Raw genomic sequence first — 16022 nt, forward strand, 5'->3', positions numbered from 1 at the left:
AAAATATGAAACAGGAAGAGGGGGTTAACCAGAGTGTGTGTACAGTAATGGTCTATACATGCAGGAATATATGTATGTATGTATGTATGTATGTATGTATGTATGTATGTATGTATGTATGTATGTATGTGTGTATGTATGTATGTATGTATGTGCATAATGAGCAATCTATGCATAATCAATTATTTCTCCGAGCTACAGTAAGAACAACATGAAGCTTTTGATCCTTTCTTTTCTGTCTATTTCTTCTCTATGTAAAACAATGCAAAACAACAAAGACAGAGTCAATTAATGATTACTACTTGACACCCGAGTCATGATTACTTTCATTATTGTTTAATCTGCCAATCAAGGAGTCGGTTATTTTACACTTAAATATCCTTCTTGTTCAAAGAGAGATTTCCTGAACTTTCTTGTTTTGTCTCAGAACCTGAAGTTGTTCAATTTACTGTCATTATGACAAAAAATAACAACATATATTCACATTTGCAAAGCAAGAACCAGAAAATACATTGACAAAAATTACCCAAATTCTTCTGTTATCAAATTCAGTTGTCAAAATAGTTGCAGACTAATTTTCTGTCAATCGACTGACCAATTAGTTGACTTCAACTTTAAAGACACAATGTGAGGTAGATGATCCCCGTCCACATTTTGGCTGCCTGCTACTGTTATTGATTTGTTCCTAAACATGTTTGTGTGTGTTGTGTGTGTGTGTGTGTGTGTGTGTGTGTGTGTGTGTGTGTGTGTGTGTGTGTGTGTGTGTGTGTGTGTGTATGTGTGCGTGTGTCCCACATGTGTCTTACCGTGGAATGCTACCCTGGTAGAGGAGCTGGCCTCTGCGGGGGAAGTGCTCTTAGAGCGCGAGTTAAAGGGTGATTGTCTGAAGCACTCGTCCAGGAACGGACTGGAACAGAGGGACGTGAGAAATGATACCAGCACTTACATCACATCGAATTCACACAGATTATTTACACTTTAGTTGAAAAAAAAAAATTAGTTTATTACTGATCATCAAAATCACAAGTTTTTAAAAACTCGTATTTTTAAGACATTTCAAAGTTACAGAGGAAATATATGGAGTATTAATGACTCACCTGTTTATTCCCACCATGTTACTGTCTTTGTGGTTGTTGGCTTTGCTGACTTTTTCTGGAAACAAACAAACAAACAAACAAACAAAAAACTTGTCAACCCAGTTAATACCATATCTATTTTTTTCGTCATATCATCTATCCCACGCTGACTCCATAGGGACGTTTAGGGTCACATGACTGAAGTTCAATACTCCCATGACAACTGAGCAACCTACAGCAGCTGGAGGCTCTGGGAGATGGTTAGAGGCTCCAAAACCACCCATATTAAGTGTCATTAAGTTTCCTAAAACTTCCCACTGACGCAGATATCAAGACGTTGCGTGTGCCTGATGGCTGTGGCCCTTTAAGTTAAGCCTGGCCGGTAAAGCACAGGTTTGCCATGCCAGCAGGGGTGCACTGGCCATCTGGAGTAGTGGGAGTCTCTCCAGTGGGTCTCCCGACCTGTGAGCTGTGAGCTTGCCCAACAACACGGATTTGAAAACATTTTAAAATAATAACGCCATGAATGGCTGGCCAGATCTGCATTAGCCGACCCAGATGGTACACGTGTGTTGGTGGACGGTCATGCTCCTGTATGTTAATGGAGAAACAAAAATATTAGAAGCATCTTTCAACATTGTGGAGTGCAAATGAACACCACTTCTACCTATGGGCTCAAAAACTGCCTAAAAGTTGAATCGCCACCACTAATACGTGTCAGTGAAGATTATGAGCTTAAAAAAGTTAGGACTTATCCCAACATCCATTTAATAGACCTCGGTGTACCAAAATAACTAAAAGTCTTTGAGCACACAGGGGAAGACAGTATAAAGCAATGCTTTAGAGCAAAATATGTTCATTCAACAATTTCATGGTACTACTTTTATCAAGTCTGGTGTCTTTCCCTCACACATCAGCACCTGGCTGTTTATTTCTAATTTGATCAACTTCTAAAAACTCAAAAGATCTTCTTTCCCTCCCAACAAAGGAAGATTCTACTCAGATTAAGTGCAGCAAAGTGACCGTACAATGTGACAGATCAATCATTCTGTTGAGCTGAATTAGACAATTGACAAGCCCATGGCTACATGTACACTAATTCATTACATTTTCATCTTAAAATGCACAACTTTTGCGACATTCACGCCGAGCGTCCGCACTACTCTGTTGCTTTCAAAGCCCATAAACTTTTGAAAACGCTGCTGTCCCTGTTTTAGCTTGAAACCTCCAGGATGGCTTTTTAGTCTGATCGCACAGAAACACAGACTTTTGAAAACAACGACGTGGACTCCCACGTTTTCTTCCTGACTCGATGTTATCAGTCACGACGTGTCCTGCCCTGATTCGTCACACACATGAAGAAACCTAACGACATCAACCTTGACTACCGGGGCTTAATTCAACAAAGATAATCAATTACAGGCGTTGCTGCTATGTGAGCAGCTGTGCCTTTAAATTCTGCATTTTACAATGACACTACTGCCTACATGCACAAGGGACAAGCTATTATTTAAGCAATTTGCAACCATTCCTGTGTCCAGCAGCGTTAGCGGCCCTTCATGGACCGCTGGTGTTGCACCGTATTTGGTGATCAGATTCTGCGACCTGCCCTGATATTCTTGATCCGACCATCTCACAGCTCAACCAACACTGCAGCCACAGAATCTTACGGGTCACCAAATGTATCTGTGATTTTGGGAAGCATGTGTGAAAGTAAACAGGAATAAGTTATTATTAAGTTAACTAGTAAATAATAATCACTTCTTTTTTGTCTTACGTGATGGGTTGCTGTGTTTGGAGCCAGACGGTCTCCTTCAGTGTGTATTTTAAGGCTTGACCGAGCTCAGCACGATATATGTACTTGGGTAAGAGGTTAAAGATCAGAGGCCCAGGTTGTAAATTTGAAACAATGTTTCCGTTGCAGAATTAAGTGGTATACCGTAAGATTTCTGTTTATAATCATCTACACACGCTTTGGAAAACGATGTGCTGTGTATATCTGACCAAATGGAAACAACTTTTAAGGTCTCTTTATTATAAAAAGCTCTACCTGCCTACAAATTCTTTGAGACTGCAATGAAGAAATACCTTCTCCTCGGCTGCAACATAAATACATTTCCTTTGCGACAATAGCAGGTGTTTTTCAAGAGTTAAGCAGTTTTTCCACAACACATGCCCGGTGTACGTGAAGTGTCAAGTATTCAGCGTGCGTTAATACGGCCGGAGATTAGTTCTGAAATGGAGCTAAAACACTTAAATGGACGGGGGTTCTTACTGTTTAAAAACGAGTGAAGTGAATACAGCCAAATTTTATATTTCCAAAATCATGTAATAATATCTCCTGACATGATCTCTATATTTCAGACAAGGTGGAGCAACTGTAAAATTCTGAAGGAAATCTTGGAAATTAACATTAAAATAAAAGCATGATTATAAAGTCCTGCAAATCTACAAATTCTGCAAATAACTTCAAGAGGTTTCTCAGTGGTAAGTCAAGCAAGAATTGTAAAATTAGCATCTATCTGCCCAACTAATGTGAGCACAGGTCATGGGTTTTTAAATTCCGTAGTAAAGAGCACTATACAAAACGCCTAAGAACAGAGCCATATGTGTGAGTTTCAAGGCGACGTACTGAAGTGAATTTCAAAGCTGCAATCATCTCAGTGTTCAGAGCGACCTTGCTACTGATGTGTCTCTGAGGTCCTACTGCTCTGGGTAATTCATATTGATTGCTCATTGTGTGACAGCAGCCCACTCTGTTCCAGTCCCCCTCACATTCAAGCCCGGTTCTAAGGGGCGGTTGTCGCTGTTGCCAGGCTAGTGATGCCCTGGCCTCCCTGGGTGGGCACACTGTGTACCCCCGCTGCCCTCTCTACCCTCCTTATCCTCTACCCCCTCTCCGCCCCTCACAACCGCCCCCCCCCCCCCCCAAAACACCCCACTCCGTCACACTGCTCGCCAAGGACAGAGGTCTCTTTCCACGTTGCCATGGAGATGCCGCACGGGAGAAATGTAAAGGGAGGAGGGGAAGTGCAGGGGGAGAGCGTGTGCAGCCAAGTGTGCTTGAGCCGGCATGTCTGAAAACGAGTCAAGAGAGAGAGAGAAAGAGAGAGAGAGAATGAGAGAAAAGAGGAGGGGGAGGAGGGAAGAGGGGGGCATTTGTGCAGACACCACTCCCCATGGGGCCGTGTGCGAGTGTGTAAAGGTGTGCAGGCAAGACTGTGTGGGAATGAAAGATTGTCAATGTGTGAATTTGTGAATATGTGTGAGAGCAAGAAGAGAGAGAGAGAAAAAAAAAAAGATTTGACACAAGCTCGTTTCTCTACATGGCATTTAGGCAAAGCAATCAGAGGCTGGATAGAGTCGGGTTCACAGCCCAGAACTGCAAGCCTGACCCCCCTCACACACACACACTCGTTTATACACACAAATATCTGCCATTTCTCTGGGGGGGTCGATGACTACACCTCACAGCTCTGTCTTAATCTAGCAATACAAACAGCTGTCTGCTGCTTCAATGTCACTTTCATGGCCGTACAGGTAAAAAGCAGGATGTCATTACATCCTTGCCTTTACAACAGAGCCACCAGAGGATGGAAATGGAAACATGTAGGTTTTATAGCCAAGTATCACAAACTGTCCAAGGTTTACACTGTGGTGCTGTGATGAGAGGGAAAAATACATGATCCTATATGTGTATATATGTGTACGTGTGTACATGTGTACATGTGTGTGTGCGCGCACGTGTGTGCGTGTGCTGTGGTTCAGGAAACACGGTGCCTGACAGGCTGTATGTGTCGGTAAAGAACATACCTGACAATTTGAACAATAGTTCAGAGGCCATTTTGACCGATATGTCTTGGGAGAAAAGATCTTTCTGGGGGCAGGCCAACGTCTCGGGGAGGTTGCTCATTGGCTCACTCTTCTCACTCGCCCCTAAAGTGCTGAAGGCCAGCAGGTGAGAGGCAGGTGGGGTGAGTTCTGCAGGGGGCGGGTCCACCTCCATGGGCTCTGCCTTTACTCTCACCTTCTGGTACTGGGAATCTTTGTTGTTCTCTGCAGAAAACAATCAAACAGAAGGACAAGTAATGGTTAGTTTCAAAGAGTTTTAACTGATACACATTATTTCAGGATAAAGATTCAGATTAATTGACAACAAGTGGAGCGACTATTTATATACTAACTAGAAAAATAGAAAGCTGTACAATATAATACACGACAACAGCTGTGCAACAGGTACTTTGCAAAAAATGTTTAGTTATTTTTTTATCGCCACTTTATGCTTAAAAAAATGCCACATTTCAGATGGAAATGTTTTTTTTTTTACTCCACTATATTTATTTGACAGGATTTATTCTCAATCACTTTTCTGATAAAGATTTCAATCAACTATGAAGCATTATGTTAATCAAACCAGTGGCTCCAAAACTTTGCATGGCTTGTTGCCCTTTGTAAAAAATAAAAAACAGTCTTGGGTTAGGACCCCTCATCATGTTTTAGATGTTTATAAATTGTTATGGTAGCAGTTCCTTCAAAGAGATGTCTCTTCTAATATTTCAAGATGGTTTCATTTAAATGAATGTCTGAGGCCAAAAGAGGTGAAACTCTTGAATATAAAAAAAAAAAAAAAAAAAAAAAAAAATTGAGACTAGAATAAAGTCTGAAAAATTAACACAAATCAGAATTTGTCTTCTTTTTTTACAAAAAGAAACTAGTAAATTCATGAATTACATTAATTATCTCAATTCTCCTTTTAAATTTAGATTTTAATAACGGCTGATGATATTTAATCAATTTATTTACTCTTACCAAACTAAGATTTCAAATGCAGGACTTTTACTACTGTTTGAGTGGAATATACTTTTCAGTCTTTATCAGGGAGCGAGCTGTTTCTATTACTAAATACACTTTATTTACATATCAACAAATACAAAAAGAATTGGAGTAATTTCAAAAAGTGTAGCAAATGTTTGTATTCCTGACTGTCAGGACAGACTGTATTGAATACCATTAAAATGTCCTATGTTTTGGTCTTTCAAACTATTCAGGCTGCAAAAGCACAAATGACCAACAGCATTAAGTACATTTATGAAATAAAGGCATTAAAATGTTAAACCTCTGTGATTTACCTTTTAATATAGTCTTTACTATTAAATTATCCTAATGAAATGTGGTAAAATATGTAAGCACTGTTTCCCACATAACTCTGACAACAGGGCTTCATTTGATGTTTTTCTCTCAAATTTCCAGTCACGTGTGCTTATTCTGTACAGGTCAAGTCAATTTTACCTACAAATCCCACATTTCAATCCCCCATCCAAGAACCCTGCAATTGTTAGACAAACAACACTGTCTATCCTGAGATCCAAGGCATGGCTCAAGACATACTGAGTTAGTCTGAGGACAAAATATTTATTTTCTTTCCCAGACTTTTTATTTGATGAGGTTCTGATCAAACAATCGGAGAAAAACAAACGACGTGTGTGTAAAAGTAAATTAAGCATCCGGCGTACATGTTCAGAGATGTTGTATGAATGGAATTACATCTAAAATGGGGAAATCCAAATAACAGCCAAAACATGCCCATTTCCTCTAAAGCCGAGCTGAGCCGGTTAGCATCTAGCTGTGTGATTATTAGGGCAAGAGGGCAGCGGGAGGTCAGACTGTCGCTCGGGGAGGGCTCATGTGGGTGCACTGAAGCAAACAGGCGACTGGACAGTAAAACACTTTTAATGTGACCGAAGAGGCAAAGGATATATGTTTATGATAATGAGAGGTGGCCGTATTGTTTTTTTGTTTTTTTTCTTCAGCACACAAAAGGTAAAAACAGCTGTTGACTCTTTTCTCTTCCAAGTTCAAAAAGTGAGCGGGCTAAAAATAGTCAAAGGGGGAGATGGCAGCTGTTAGGAATGTCCCGAGCTGATCTGCAGACTCTCAAAACACCGGCTCTCCTCTATGTATGGATAATAAACTGAAGCCTGTGTGCTACCATAAAAATATTGTAAACTATCAAAAAGGCAACTGTGATTTATTTTCTTAATGGGAAGCTAATCCAATGTCAGAAATTTGTTCTTTAATGGTCTTGATGTCTTCATTTCTTAGATTAAATGCAGGTCTACAGTAAGTATTGACTGTGCAGCTGCATAATGTGGAAAAATAAATAAACTGCGTCTGAGGCAAAGGAAAATAAAAGGAGAAAACCGACTGGGACATCCTTTAGCATCTGTATTTCCAAGTTAGCTGATCTTTGACCAGAGTGATGGCAGGAGGTAGAGTCTCCACGTGGTGACAAACAGCAGCAAGACAAAGTAGTGGGGTTGATACAATGCCGCTGACATGGCAACTCAGCACGATTATGGGATATATGAATTTGGCAGGGCATCGGGAGCAGAGGGAGGGGCAGGGGTTAGAGGAGCTGGAGAAAGAGGAGGGAGGGAGGGAGATTCAGGACAGTAACCCTGTGCTAACCCTGCCACCCCTCCCCTTCTTACATTATCCACTCATCTGCTCAACAAGGCCAATGTGAGACACAAAGACTGGACCTTGAGCACATCGAGGGCATCTACTGGATCTGCGTGTTTGTGTACACTACTGTGTTTATGTGAATGAACTACAGTGCTGCCAGCCTCTTGCCTCCTCCCTGAGGTCCAGGTGTCTGGTTTATTGGTAGTAGCCAGCATGTGGGGGACACTGACAACCATCAGAGCCACTAATCTCTTAATCAGGTGGTCAGAGTTGGCCAAGAGTAACCTAGGAGAGGCTGATGGAGGAGCAGAGCAGAGGAGGAGAGGAGTGGTGGTGGCGCACTGCACTGTAAGGGTCAACCAAGGGACACAAGAGCCTCCATCACTGGATCACCACCCTAACAACAGAGGCTGAGTGGACTGCTGCGCTACAAAAACATGTGCGAGAGGATCCTATATGTACTTGAGCTGCCAGTGCCGGGATAAACATGCTTACATCCCAAAGAGCCTTTGCAGAGAGATCACATGACACAGACAGAACAAAAGATTTGATCGTAAACACACTGGAAGCATCACATCACAGCGTGCCAGATGAGAAGTCTACCTGTCACAAAATAAAAAAAAATGAAAATATGGCCTCACTCCCACACTGATAATAAAAGTGGCTTTTTGGTCAGAGTTGTGACCTAATGTTCTAAAGCCATAAAAAGCAGCCCTCAGTCTGCCTGAATCCAGCTTGTCTGTCAGTATGTGAAAGTGTGTGTGTGTGTGTGTGTGTGTGTGTGTGTGTGTGTGTGTGTGTGTGTGTGTGTGTGTGTGTGTGTGTGTGTGTGTGTGTGTAGAAGTGCAGAAGCCTCCTCTGTGATACACCAGCTGCCATTAGGGCCACAAAATCAGGTCTGGTACTAAAGTGCCTGTGCCCTTTCTGGATAAATATCATAGCTTTCCTTTAGTGTCAGTGTCACTCCAATTCTCCTTCAAACTAATTGAAAATTTTAAGTTAAAACTTAACAAAATCTCAATATATTTTCATGATTTGAGAAATAAATGGGGTTAAACTGTCTATTTAGATGTATGAGTGTTTTTTTTTGGTATGAAAGATAAGAGTCAAAAATGATAACTGGTATTTGATGGATTGTGATAAAAAAATAAAAATAAATAAATAAATAAAAAAAATCAGTCAAGGAGCCATTTCTGTGGCAGTATTTAAGAAATATTAAAAGCCAGGGTAAAGTATTATTTGTTTAGAGGTAATCAAATATTAACTGCGTAACAAAATGCAGAACAGCTTTTGCGGGCTCTTCTCCGAACATTCGATTTTTAACTGTTGTGTTTAGATAGGGACAACACCGTCCGGCATAACTACCAATCACACTGTTTAATTTGCCTGAGCCATTTTCAATTTCAACATCAATATTTGACGAGGTGAGCAAGGCTATACAAAAATGCTAAAGTTAATTTCTCACATCTGGGGAATATCATTCATTTAAAATCCAATTTGTTCTCAACTTTTGGTGCTGAATTCTTATGAGCTTTCCTTATTCTCCCGAAGGTTTCAACAGTGAATTAAGTCGTGTGTTAATTTAAGAGCAACAATCGAGTACATTTGCAGACATTAAGGCAGTTCTGGCTGTTGTTTAAATAAGCAGTGAACGTATAGTTTTATTTGAGTTGAGTATCAGTACTTAAGCATTGTGTCTCTGTGGGTCCTATTTGTGAAGCACAGCATGGTATTCAGCAATAACGATCTGTCTGAACAAAGTGGGTAAAAACTTTTGCTCAAATGTGACCATTATGCACGGAAAAGGTTGCAAATGAAAGCTCATATCAGCTCCATTAGGAGTGTAATGGCAACCATGCTGCGCACTGTTATGATGTGCGTGAAGATGATCTGCATGCACCGTACATACCTTGTTCCCTCTCCCACGGCACTACTCAAGTTTTAAGTCAGACTCGAAGTGACTGTGGTTTTTGTGATGTTCTGTTTTTAGTGATCAACTTTGACCTCAGGTGTCTACTTGAATCTGCGTGGACCTGACAGCTTGTTTTGCTGAGAATATACAGTAGGAAGGTTCACGCCCATGCATACACTCAGATAAAAACAATCGAGCATCATTAGTGATTTAATGCACGCAAAGTAAATTTATGCATCAAAGGCACAGGAACAAAAACTTGGGACAGGCAGCCGGCGATGGAGACAGACAGAGGGAGAGGCAAAGAGGACGGGTAAAGAGAGGGAAAAAAAAAATTGTCAAACAGTGCCAGAGAAAGAACACTCGAGGGTAAGAGAGGGAAGAAGAAAGCAGGATGAGAAAGGAGAGCTGGGGGAGGACAGAAGGATGAGGAATGGCTAGAGCCTAAATGACAACCTCTCCACCTCTCCGTCTCCCGCTGTCCTAGTCTACCCTTCTCCCTGATCTGTTATTCCACATCTCTCTCCATCCCTGCCCCCATCCCTTGCTCTCTCGATCTCTCTATACTCCTGCTCTCTAGCCGACCTGCTCAGACAGGGGTGAAGAGTTCAGGCGCTTCAAAGGCTGCAGTGTGGAGACTGCATGTCATGTGGGAGCCACAGCAGCCATGCCTGCAGACTTCACAGACAGCTGCTGCTACAATTGATCCTCGACCAGCTCGTGCTCAGTAGTTCCAGCCTACCAACGGCAGCAAACTGCAGCTCCATCTGACTCTGGAACAGTGCGCTTGATGAACGGCCCTCATGAAGTGGTCCTAAACAACATTAGGCACAAGCCAGGGCTCATCTAAGGCTACTAAAGCTTTATCATATTAAGGTCAAGATAAAAAGTAGTAAGTGATTGCCTCAGTAATTCTGTCAATCACTCCTGCATATAAAACCAAGCACTCAGGAAGCAAACACATATAGAAAGGGGCACAAGTAATCAACGGTACATTTCTGTAAACAGGCGGTGACGAGGAGCCAAGGAGACAGAATATGGAGGTAGGGAGGGCGGGAGTAAGAGAGGTCAGCGAGCGGCCACACTGAGGGGGCATGGTGAGGACACTGTTAGAGCACCGTAGAGCTTAATGTGAGGTAATACTGTAAACTAATGCCAGTGTTGTGAGTTAGAATTTACACTGCGATAGAAGCAATTATGAGTAAACAATAAACCCTTTAATGTCGGACTAAAGATAGATAATAGGCATCATAACCAACTAAAAAGGAGAGGGGCCAAATATATTTTTAAAATACATACATTTATGTGAAATAATAAATGTTACAGTGAGTGCACACTGGCTTTTACTCTTTGGTTCTGTACTAATCTTTCCCTGGTGGCGTTTTCTCCTGGAAATCAAAGAAACTGATGCTTCCCATTTTATATAAACTACTTTTTTATTTGAGCAAAAACCACAAAAACTTCATTTTCTTTGGCACATAACATGTCTCTCACCAATAGGGCAAAGCAACATCTCAATAATATGTCAATATTGTGGTATAAGACTAGATATTGTTTAAGATGTTAGATATTATTATCTCGTAATTTAGTGTAGGTGTATGTGTAGATATAGGTTTTAAACTTACCAGGCTATTCTAGCCATTTTAGTATTTGTCTTTACCTCATTCGTGACTATAACCACATAACTGATGATTATTTATCAAAACTCTCACTCTATAAATATTATGTGAAAGCCACAATTGTCATCCCTACAGTGTTGACCCAGTATCAATATCGAAGTGGTGGAAAGGCATAAGGAGTGGTGAAATGATCCATAAAATCAAGTAAATGTTCAGCAAGCAAAAACTGTCTCCTTGACAATATGTTGAGTAAATCCAGTGTGTTTTTCATGACACCCTACGAGTGGACAATAATGTCTTTCCACCTCCTAGTGCAAAAAGGTAATGTGTGGCAGAAATGCGTAATTATTCTGTAGAAAGGTATAATGGTGTAAATAAAAACAAAACACAAGTATGGACATATAGATCAAACTTAAGAAAAAATATTAATAAACCTGCTTGCATTGAGCTACGAATTCACTGCTGTCCGTCATAAAGAACTACTGTTAAGACTTCATGAAAGACTTTTCTTCTGCTTGACTAAATAAATACCTGAAGGCAGTAGGACAGACAAAGTGTGTATTCTGTTGTAGGAAGCGCTGTGCCAAAGTGCAGAGCCATTCCACATGATGATCCACTTTGGTAACCAAGAGGAAATCATACACGGCCAGCAAGGGCGGTGCAAGCCTACACTATCGTCTACTCTTCACACTGGTCTGTTGCAGCATCCAGTCATGTAAAAAAAGTAAGAAACAGGTATTTTTTTTTTGGTATGGTAGATAATCTTTGTAAACCAGTGTTATTACTCAATCAGATTTGGTAACTGCTACAGGAACTGCTAATTGCTGCTGGAAACAAATATCCACTTTCCATCTTCTTTCCATGTTCAGGTAATTGCTTTACTACACTGATAAAACCAAAACATGTATTTGTTTATTCAAATAAAAAACATAGGCTTCACAATCACCAGAGCTGCTGTACCACACCAAGGTCTAACATCACTTAATTATAAAACCTACATGTTAAAGGCAACCAGCAAAGGCTCCAATTGGACGCTGTGTTTCTGCTTAAAGTGTACAAAGAGAGTTGTTTTCTGTAACCGAAAAAAAAAAAAAGAACCTCACAAGTTAAAAATGTGTTGCGATCCATTTGGTTGGAAGTCTTTTTGCTCCTTACTGTTCAAAATTGCTTAATGCAACTTTTATTAGCAAGGTAACGAGCGCTGTAGAGGGGAGAGGGCCTGTAAAATGTCCTCCGAGACGGAAGGCCTGTTTCTAAGGAATAAGGAATGAGTTAAGTGAGTACAAAGTGTGATTTCACACCTAAAGTGAGGGTGGCTGGATGGTGAGTGGGTGGCACGGCTGTTACCCACACGATACCAGTCTGCCAGGGCACCACCTAGGGCCCTGCACCCTCCCTTTCTCCCTCTCTCCCTCCCTCCCTCCCTTCCTGTGACGCCATGTTCCCCTTGCCCTGCAACACCAGTGCCCATCTGCTAGGACACGTTAGCCACTGGCGCCAGGGACTATTTAGCCTGGCGTAATTAGCCCCCAGACACCAGCAGCCTGGTTTTAAACAGATGTGGGGGAGGTAGCACTCGCAAGGCGACTCAACACCACCAACAAATGTTTGATAAGGAAGAGAGGGGTGGGGTGGGGGTGGGGGGGAGAAGTGACCTAGTTAAAGGGATGATGCAATTCATGTTACAGCACAATGGGCAGTAATGATGACAACCTCTCTTGCTCTAACTGTCCAATGCCATGGTCGAGGAAGGATGAGCAACAGAAACTTAATTAGGCTGTGTCCACTTGCTGTACTGACAAATAAGAATCAGGAAATAAAAACTGTAACAGATGTTTTGAAGAAATGTCCCAAATAGTGTGTTTTCCATATTTCCCCATCCTTACTGGGCTATTGTGTTCTGGGACTGACCTTTAACAGGGGGCAGAGAGAGGTTACGGTGTCGATGCCCTTGAACCTCAAGACCGTAATCACACGTGACTGTAACGACAATGACCTTTCCCTGGTTCTCTCCTTTCCTTCTCACCATCTTGTTCTTCCTCCCTTCCCCCCAGGGTCATTTGAGGGTCCAGACTCTTGTCAAGGCTGTCACTCTAGACAGCCCTCTCCATCTACCGCCCCCACTGTTGCCATGGCAATGGACGGCACTGCGCTCCGAGGACTGTGTGAGGGGGCAGAGGGAGCGAGTGGACGGATGAACGCTGCAGCATCTTTCCCTAACCTAGGTCAACCTTGCAGAGCTAGTGTAAGTAATGGGAGGGGATAAACGCTGGCCATGCTGCTTGAGGACCAAATGAACTGTCAGGGTAACGTCTGAGCAGGGATTGGAAAGAGCAAACAGGACAAAGGAAGAGGGAGAACAAAAAGGAAACAAAGAGCAGAGGTAGGGGCAGTAAGATGAAGGAATTCCGTACTACACACATTATTCTCTCAGTTTCTGTTTATACTCAAAGGCTGATCTCATTCATTTGTTTTTTTCATGTCGTTTTTAAGTCGTTTTCATGTCATCTCTGTCTTCTTCAAACACACACACACACACACACACGCACGCACACACACACACACACACACACACACACACACACACACACACACACACACACACACACACACACACACACACACACACACAAAAAGCACATGCACACACACAGGGAAACGTGACCTGGGGGCAGGCAGTGGAGCAGCACACGTGTAGTACCACAGAGCTCCCAGCCAGCATGAGTCACTCTGAACACCAGTCGACCCAGAGAGAACAATGGCAACCGGTGTGCGAGGTGTCTGTCAAGCACGCACACATTGGCACAGGATGAAGAGCCGCGGAAGGAGCAACGCCCCCACTGCGCAACCATCAGACTGCCATTGGTTATGTTTTTGTTTTTAACTCTCAATGCATATTTGCAGAAGTGTGTCATATTGTACATTTTATGGCTGCACAGTTGTATCATAATAACACTTCCAATATACAAATCAAGCTGACATTTTGGTGCATTTATAAAGGGAAGTTAATTCCAGGAACCTGCTAAAACATTTGGTAATTCAGAAGAGTGTACTGTATACGGTGTGCATGCATTGCAATTAAATATTTAATAAGGAAAGCAATTATTCTGCGTATCATGTAGCTAGAAAAGCTAGTCATGCCAGCGCATACTGATAATACTTTAGCCTTTTGCATTCTTGACTGCCTGAGAGATGCTCTCCAGCAGCCCACAGTGGACAAACACCTGTCCATAACACACTTGAACTGGACCTGGCATTCAGTAGTGATTCTGATTTTGGTTAAAATAAACACCTGCTTTAAAACGTTATTCAGCAGTGACACAAACGGGATAGCAATTTAAAAACTATGATAACATTTACATAATGCCGAGTGCAGCAGCAGACGCACTAAGTTACAAAATGAGGATCTATGTTTGAATTCCTGCCTGAAGACTTGTTATCAAATTCAAACCGGAAGCTGTTAGAGGTTTAATAATGCTGCACTGGATGATGATGTGAAAGTGGCACACACAGGTTGAGATATGGTCCGAAATCGTAAGAAAAAAGTCAAAACTCTTATTCCTAGACTATCTGACATGGAACAAGAGGAAAATCCGGGTTGAGTTTTTAAGTTCAATAATGCATGCAGATACAGTACATACATAATCTTGGCATTTGTTGGCCTTGTTTTGGGCACATAGTAACAGAAAACAGTGGACTACACAAAATAAACTACACACTGTTCTACTAAAGTTGTAAAAACCTGATGCAGAGCAAGAGTAGAGAAAAATAAAGGGTCAAGAAGAGTGACACGAATATCATCACAGAGGATACAAAGGCTTTGCAGGCACCATCTAGAGCAGAGGCTTCAAAGAAACAAAGGCTATACTACACATGCTTTTTCTCCCACGGGCACATTTTGCTCACCTTTGAGAGGCCCCTAGTTTTATTTTGGTAAAGTGTGTGCTATGGTAGAAAACAACAGAAACTTTTTATGGCAATCTGTGTCATAACATGTAGCCTATAGCTGACCTCATGAGCTGATCTGAAACTCAAAGAGCCAACCGGTGCAACAAATACCAACATCACAGCCCCAGAAATAGGTAGGTAGGTAGGTAGGTACTTAGGTAGAAATACTTAGTTTCAATACTTAGTTGTGACTGTTTTTCACAAATCTTTTCGTATGTTTGCATAAACTGTTTTACACAGAAGACTGTATAGTGCATGCACAGTTTCAACAACATATTAGTCTTTCATAGATTTAGAGGAATGAGAGAACTGTGACAAATGCTGGTCAATCCAAGAACTCCTTAAATGCAAACATACACATATCTAGAGATAATTAGACATCCTACCTGAAAGCTTCATAAGCAGCTCAGAGGCCACCTTCACGTTGATGTCCTGGCTCAGCAGGCTGTTCTTTGTCATGGGGCTTCCTTCCCTCGGTTTCAGCAGCCCTGGGCGCTCCGAGGCTGCTGCAGCCCCTGTTGGCCCGTCCTGGCAGAAAGTCGCAGGGAAGCTTGGCTGAACCTGGCTCTGGGACTGGGAGGATGGTCGAGGGCTCAGTGCTTCCTCCACTTTGGGCTCTTCCTTCAGGTGGAACGGAGACTTGAGTGTCTCCCTCTGGTTGGCCGCTGCGGTCAAAAAGACAGATAAAAGGAATAAGAAAGATCAAAAGGATATTAGAGGTGACCAAACAAGTGAGGTTTGATGGGTGTTTTAAAAGGTGTGTTAAGTTGAAAGGTATATGATAAGTTACACTTGAGAGAAGAGAATCAGTTCAGTTATATATATATACCACCGGTACATATAAATGAAGAGGACTATATATACGCTATATAAAGCACCACACATGAAAATGCAAATGAAATGGAGCAACATAGTGGCCCAGAAAGGGTTTTCAGTCCTATTGCGGCAACAGACACCACAGTTGGCATGCTGTGGGCCGTCACAGAGGCTCCAACCTCATGA

At 41.9% G+C, this 16022-nt stretch overlaps 1 protein-coding gene across 2 annotated transcripts in view; it reads right to left on the minus strand.

The window, feature by feature from the left end:
- Nucleotides 1-16022, minus strand: part of znf827 (zinc finger protein 827) — a 74077-nt gene that overhangs the window by 24601 nt on the left and 33454 nt on the right. For both annotated transcript variants that reach the window (XM_069167131.1, XM_069167130.1), the window contains exons 5-8: nt 15407-15685; nt 4890-5132; nt 1098-1152; nt 807-907 (exon numbers count right to left, since the gene is read on the minus strand). In XM_069167131.1, the coding sequence (XP_069023232.1) occupies nt 807-907; nt 1098-1152; nt 4890-5132; nt 15407-15685 (678 nt within the window). The remainder of the gene's footprint in view (nt 1-806; nt 908-1097; nt 1153-4889; nt 5133-15406; nt 15686-16022) is intronic.

Source organism: Embiotoca jacksoni, unplaced genomic scaffold, assembly GCF_022577435.1.
Source record: "Embiotoca jacksoni isolate LCO1_2020_lvr unplaced genomic scaffold, fEmbJac1.0.p SCAF_4, whole genome shotgun sequence".
Taxonomy (NCBI): Eukaryota; Metazoa; Chordata; class Actinopteri; family Embiotocidae; genus Embiotoca; species Embiotoca jacksoni.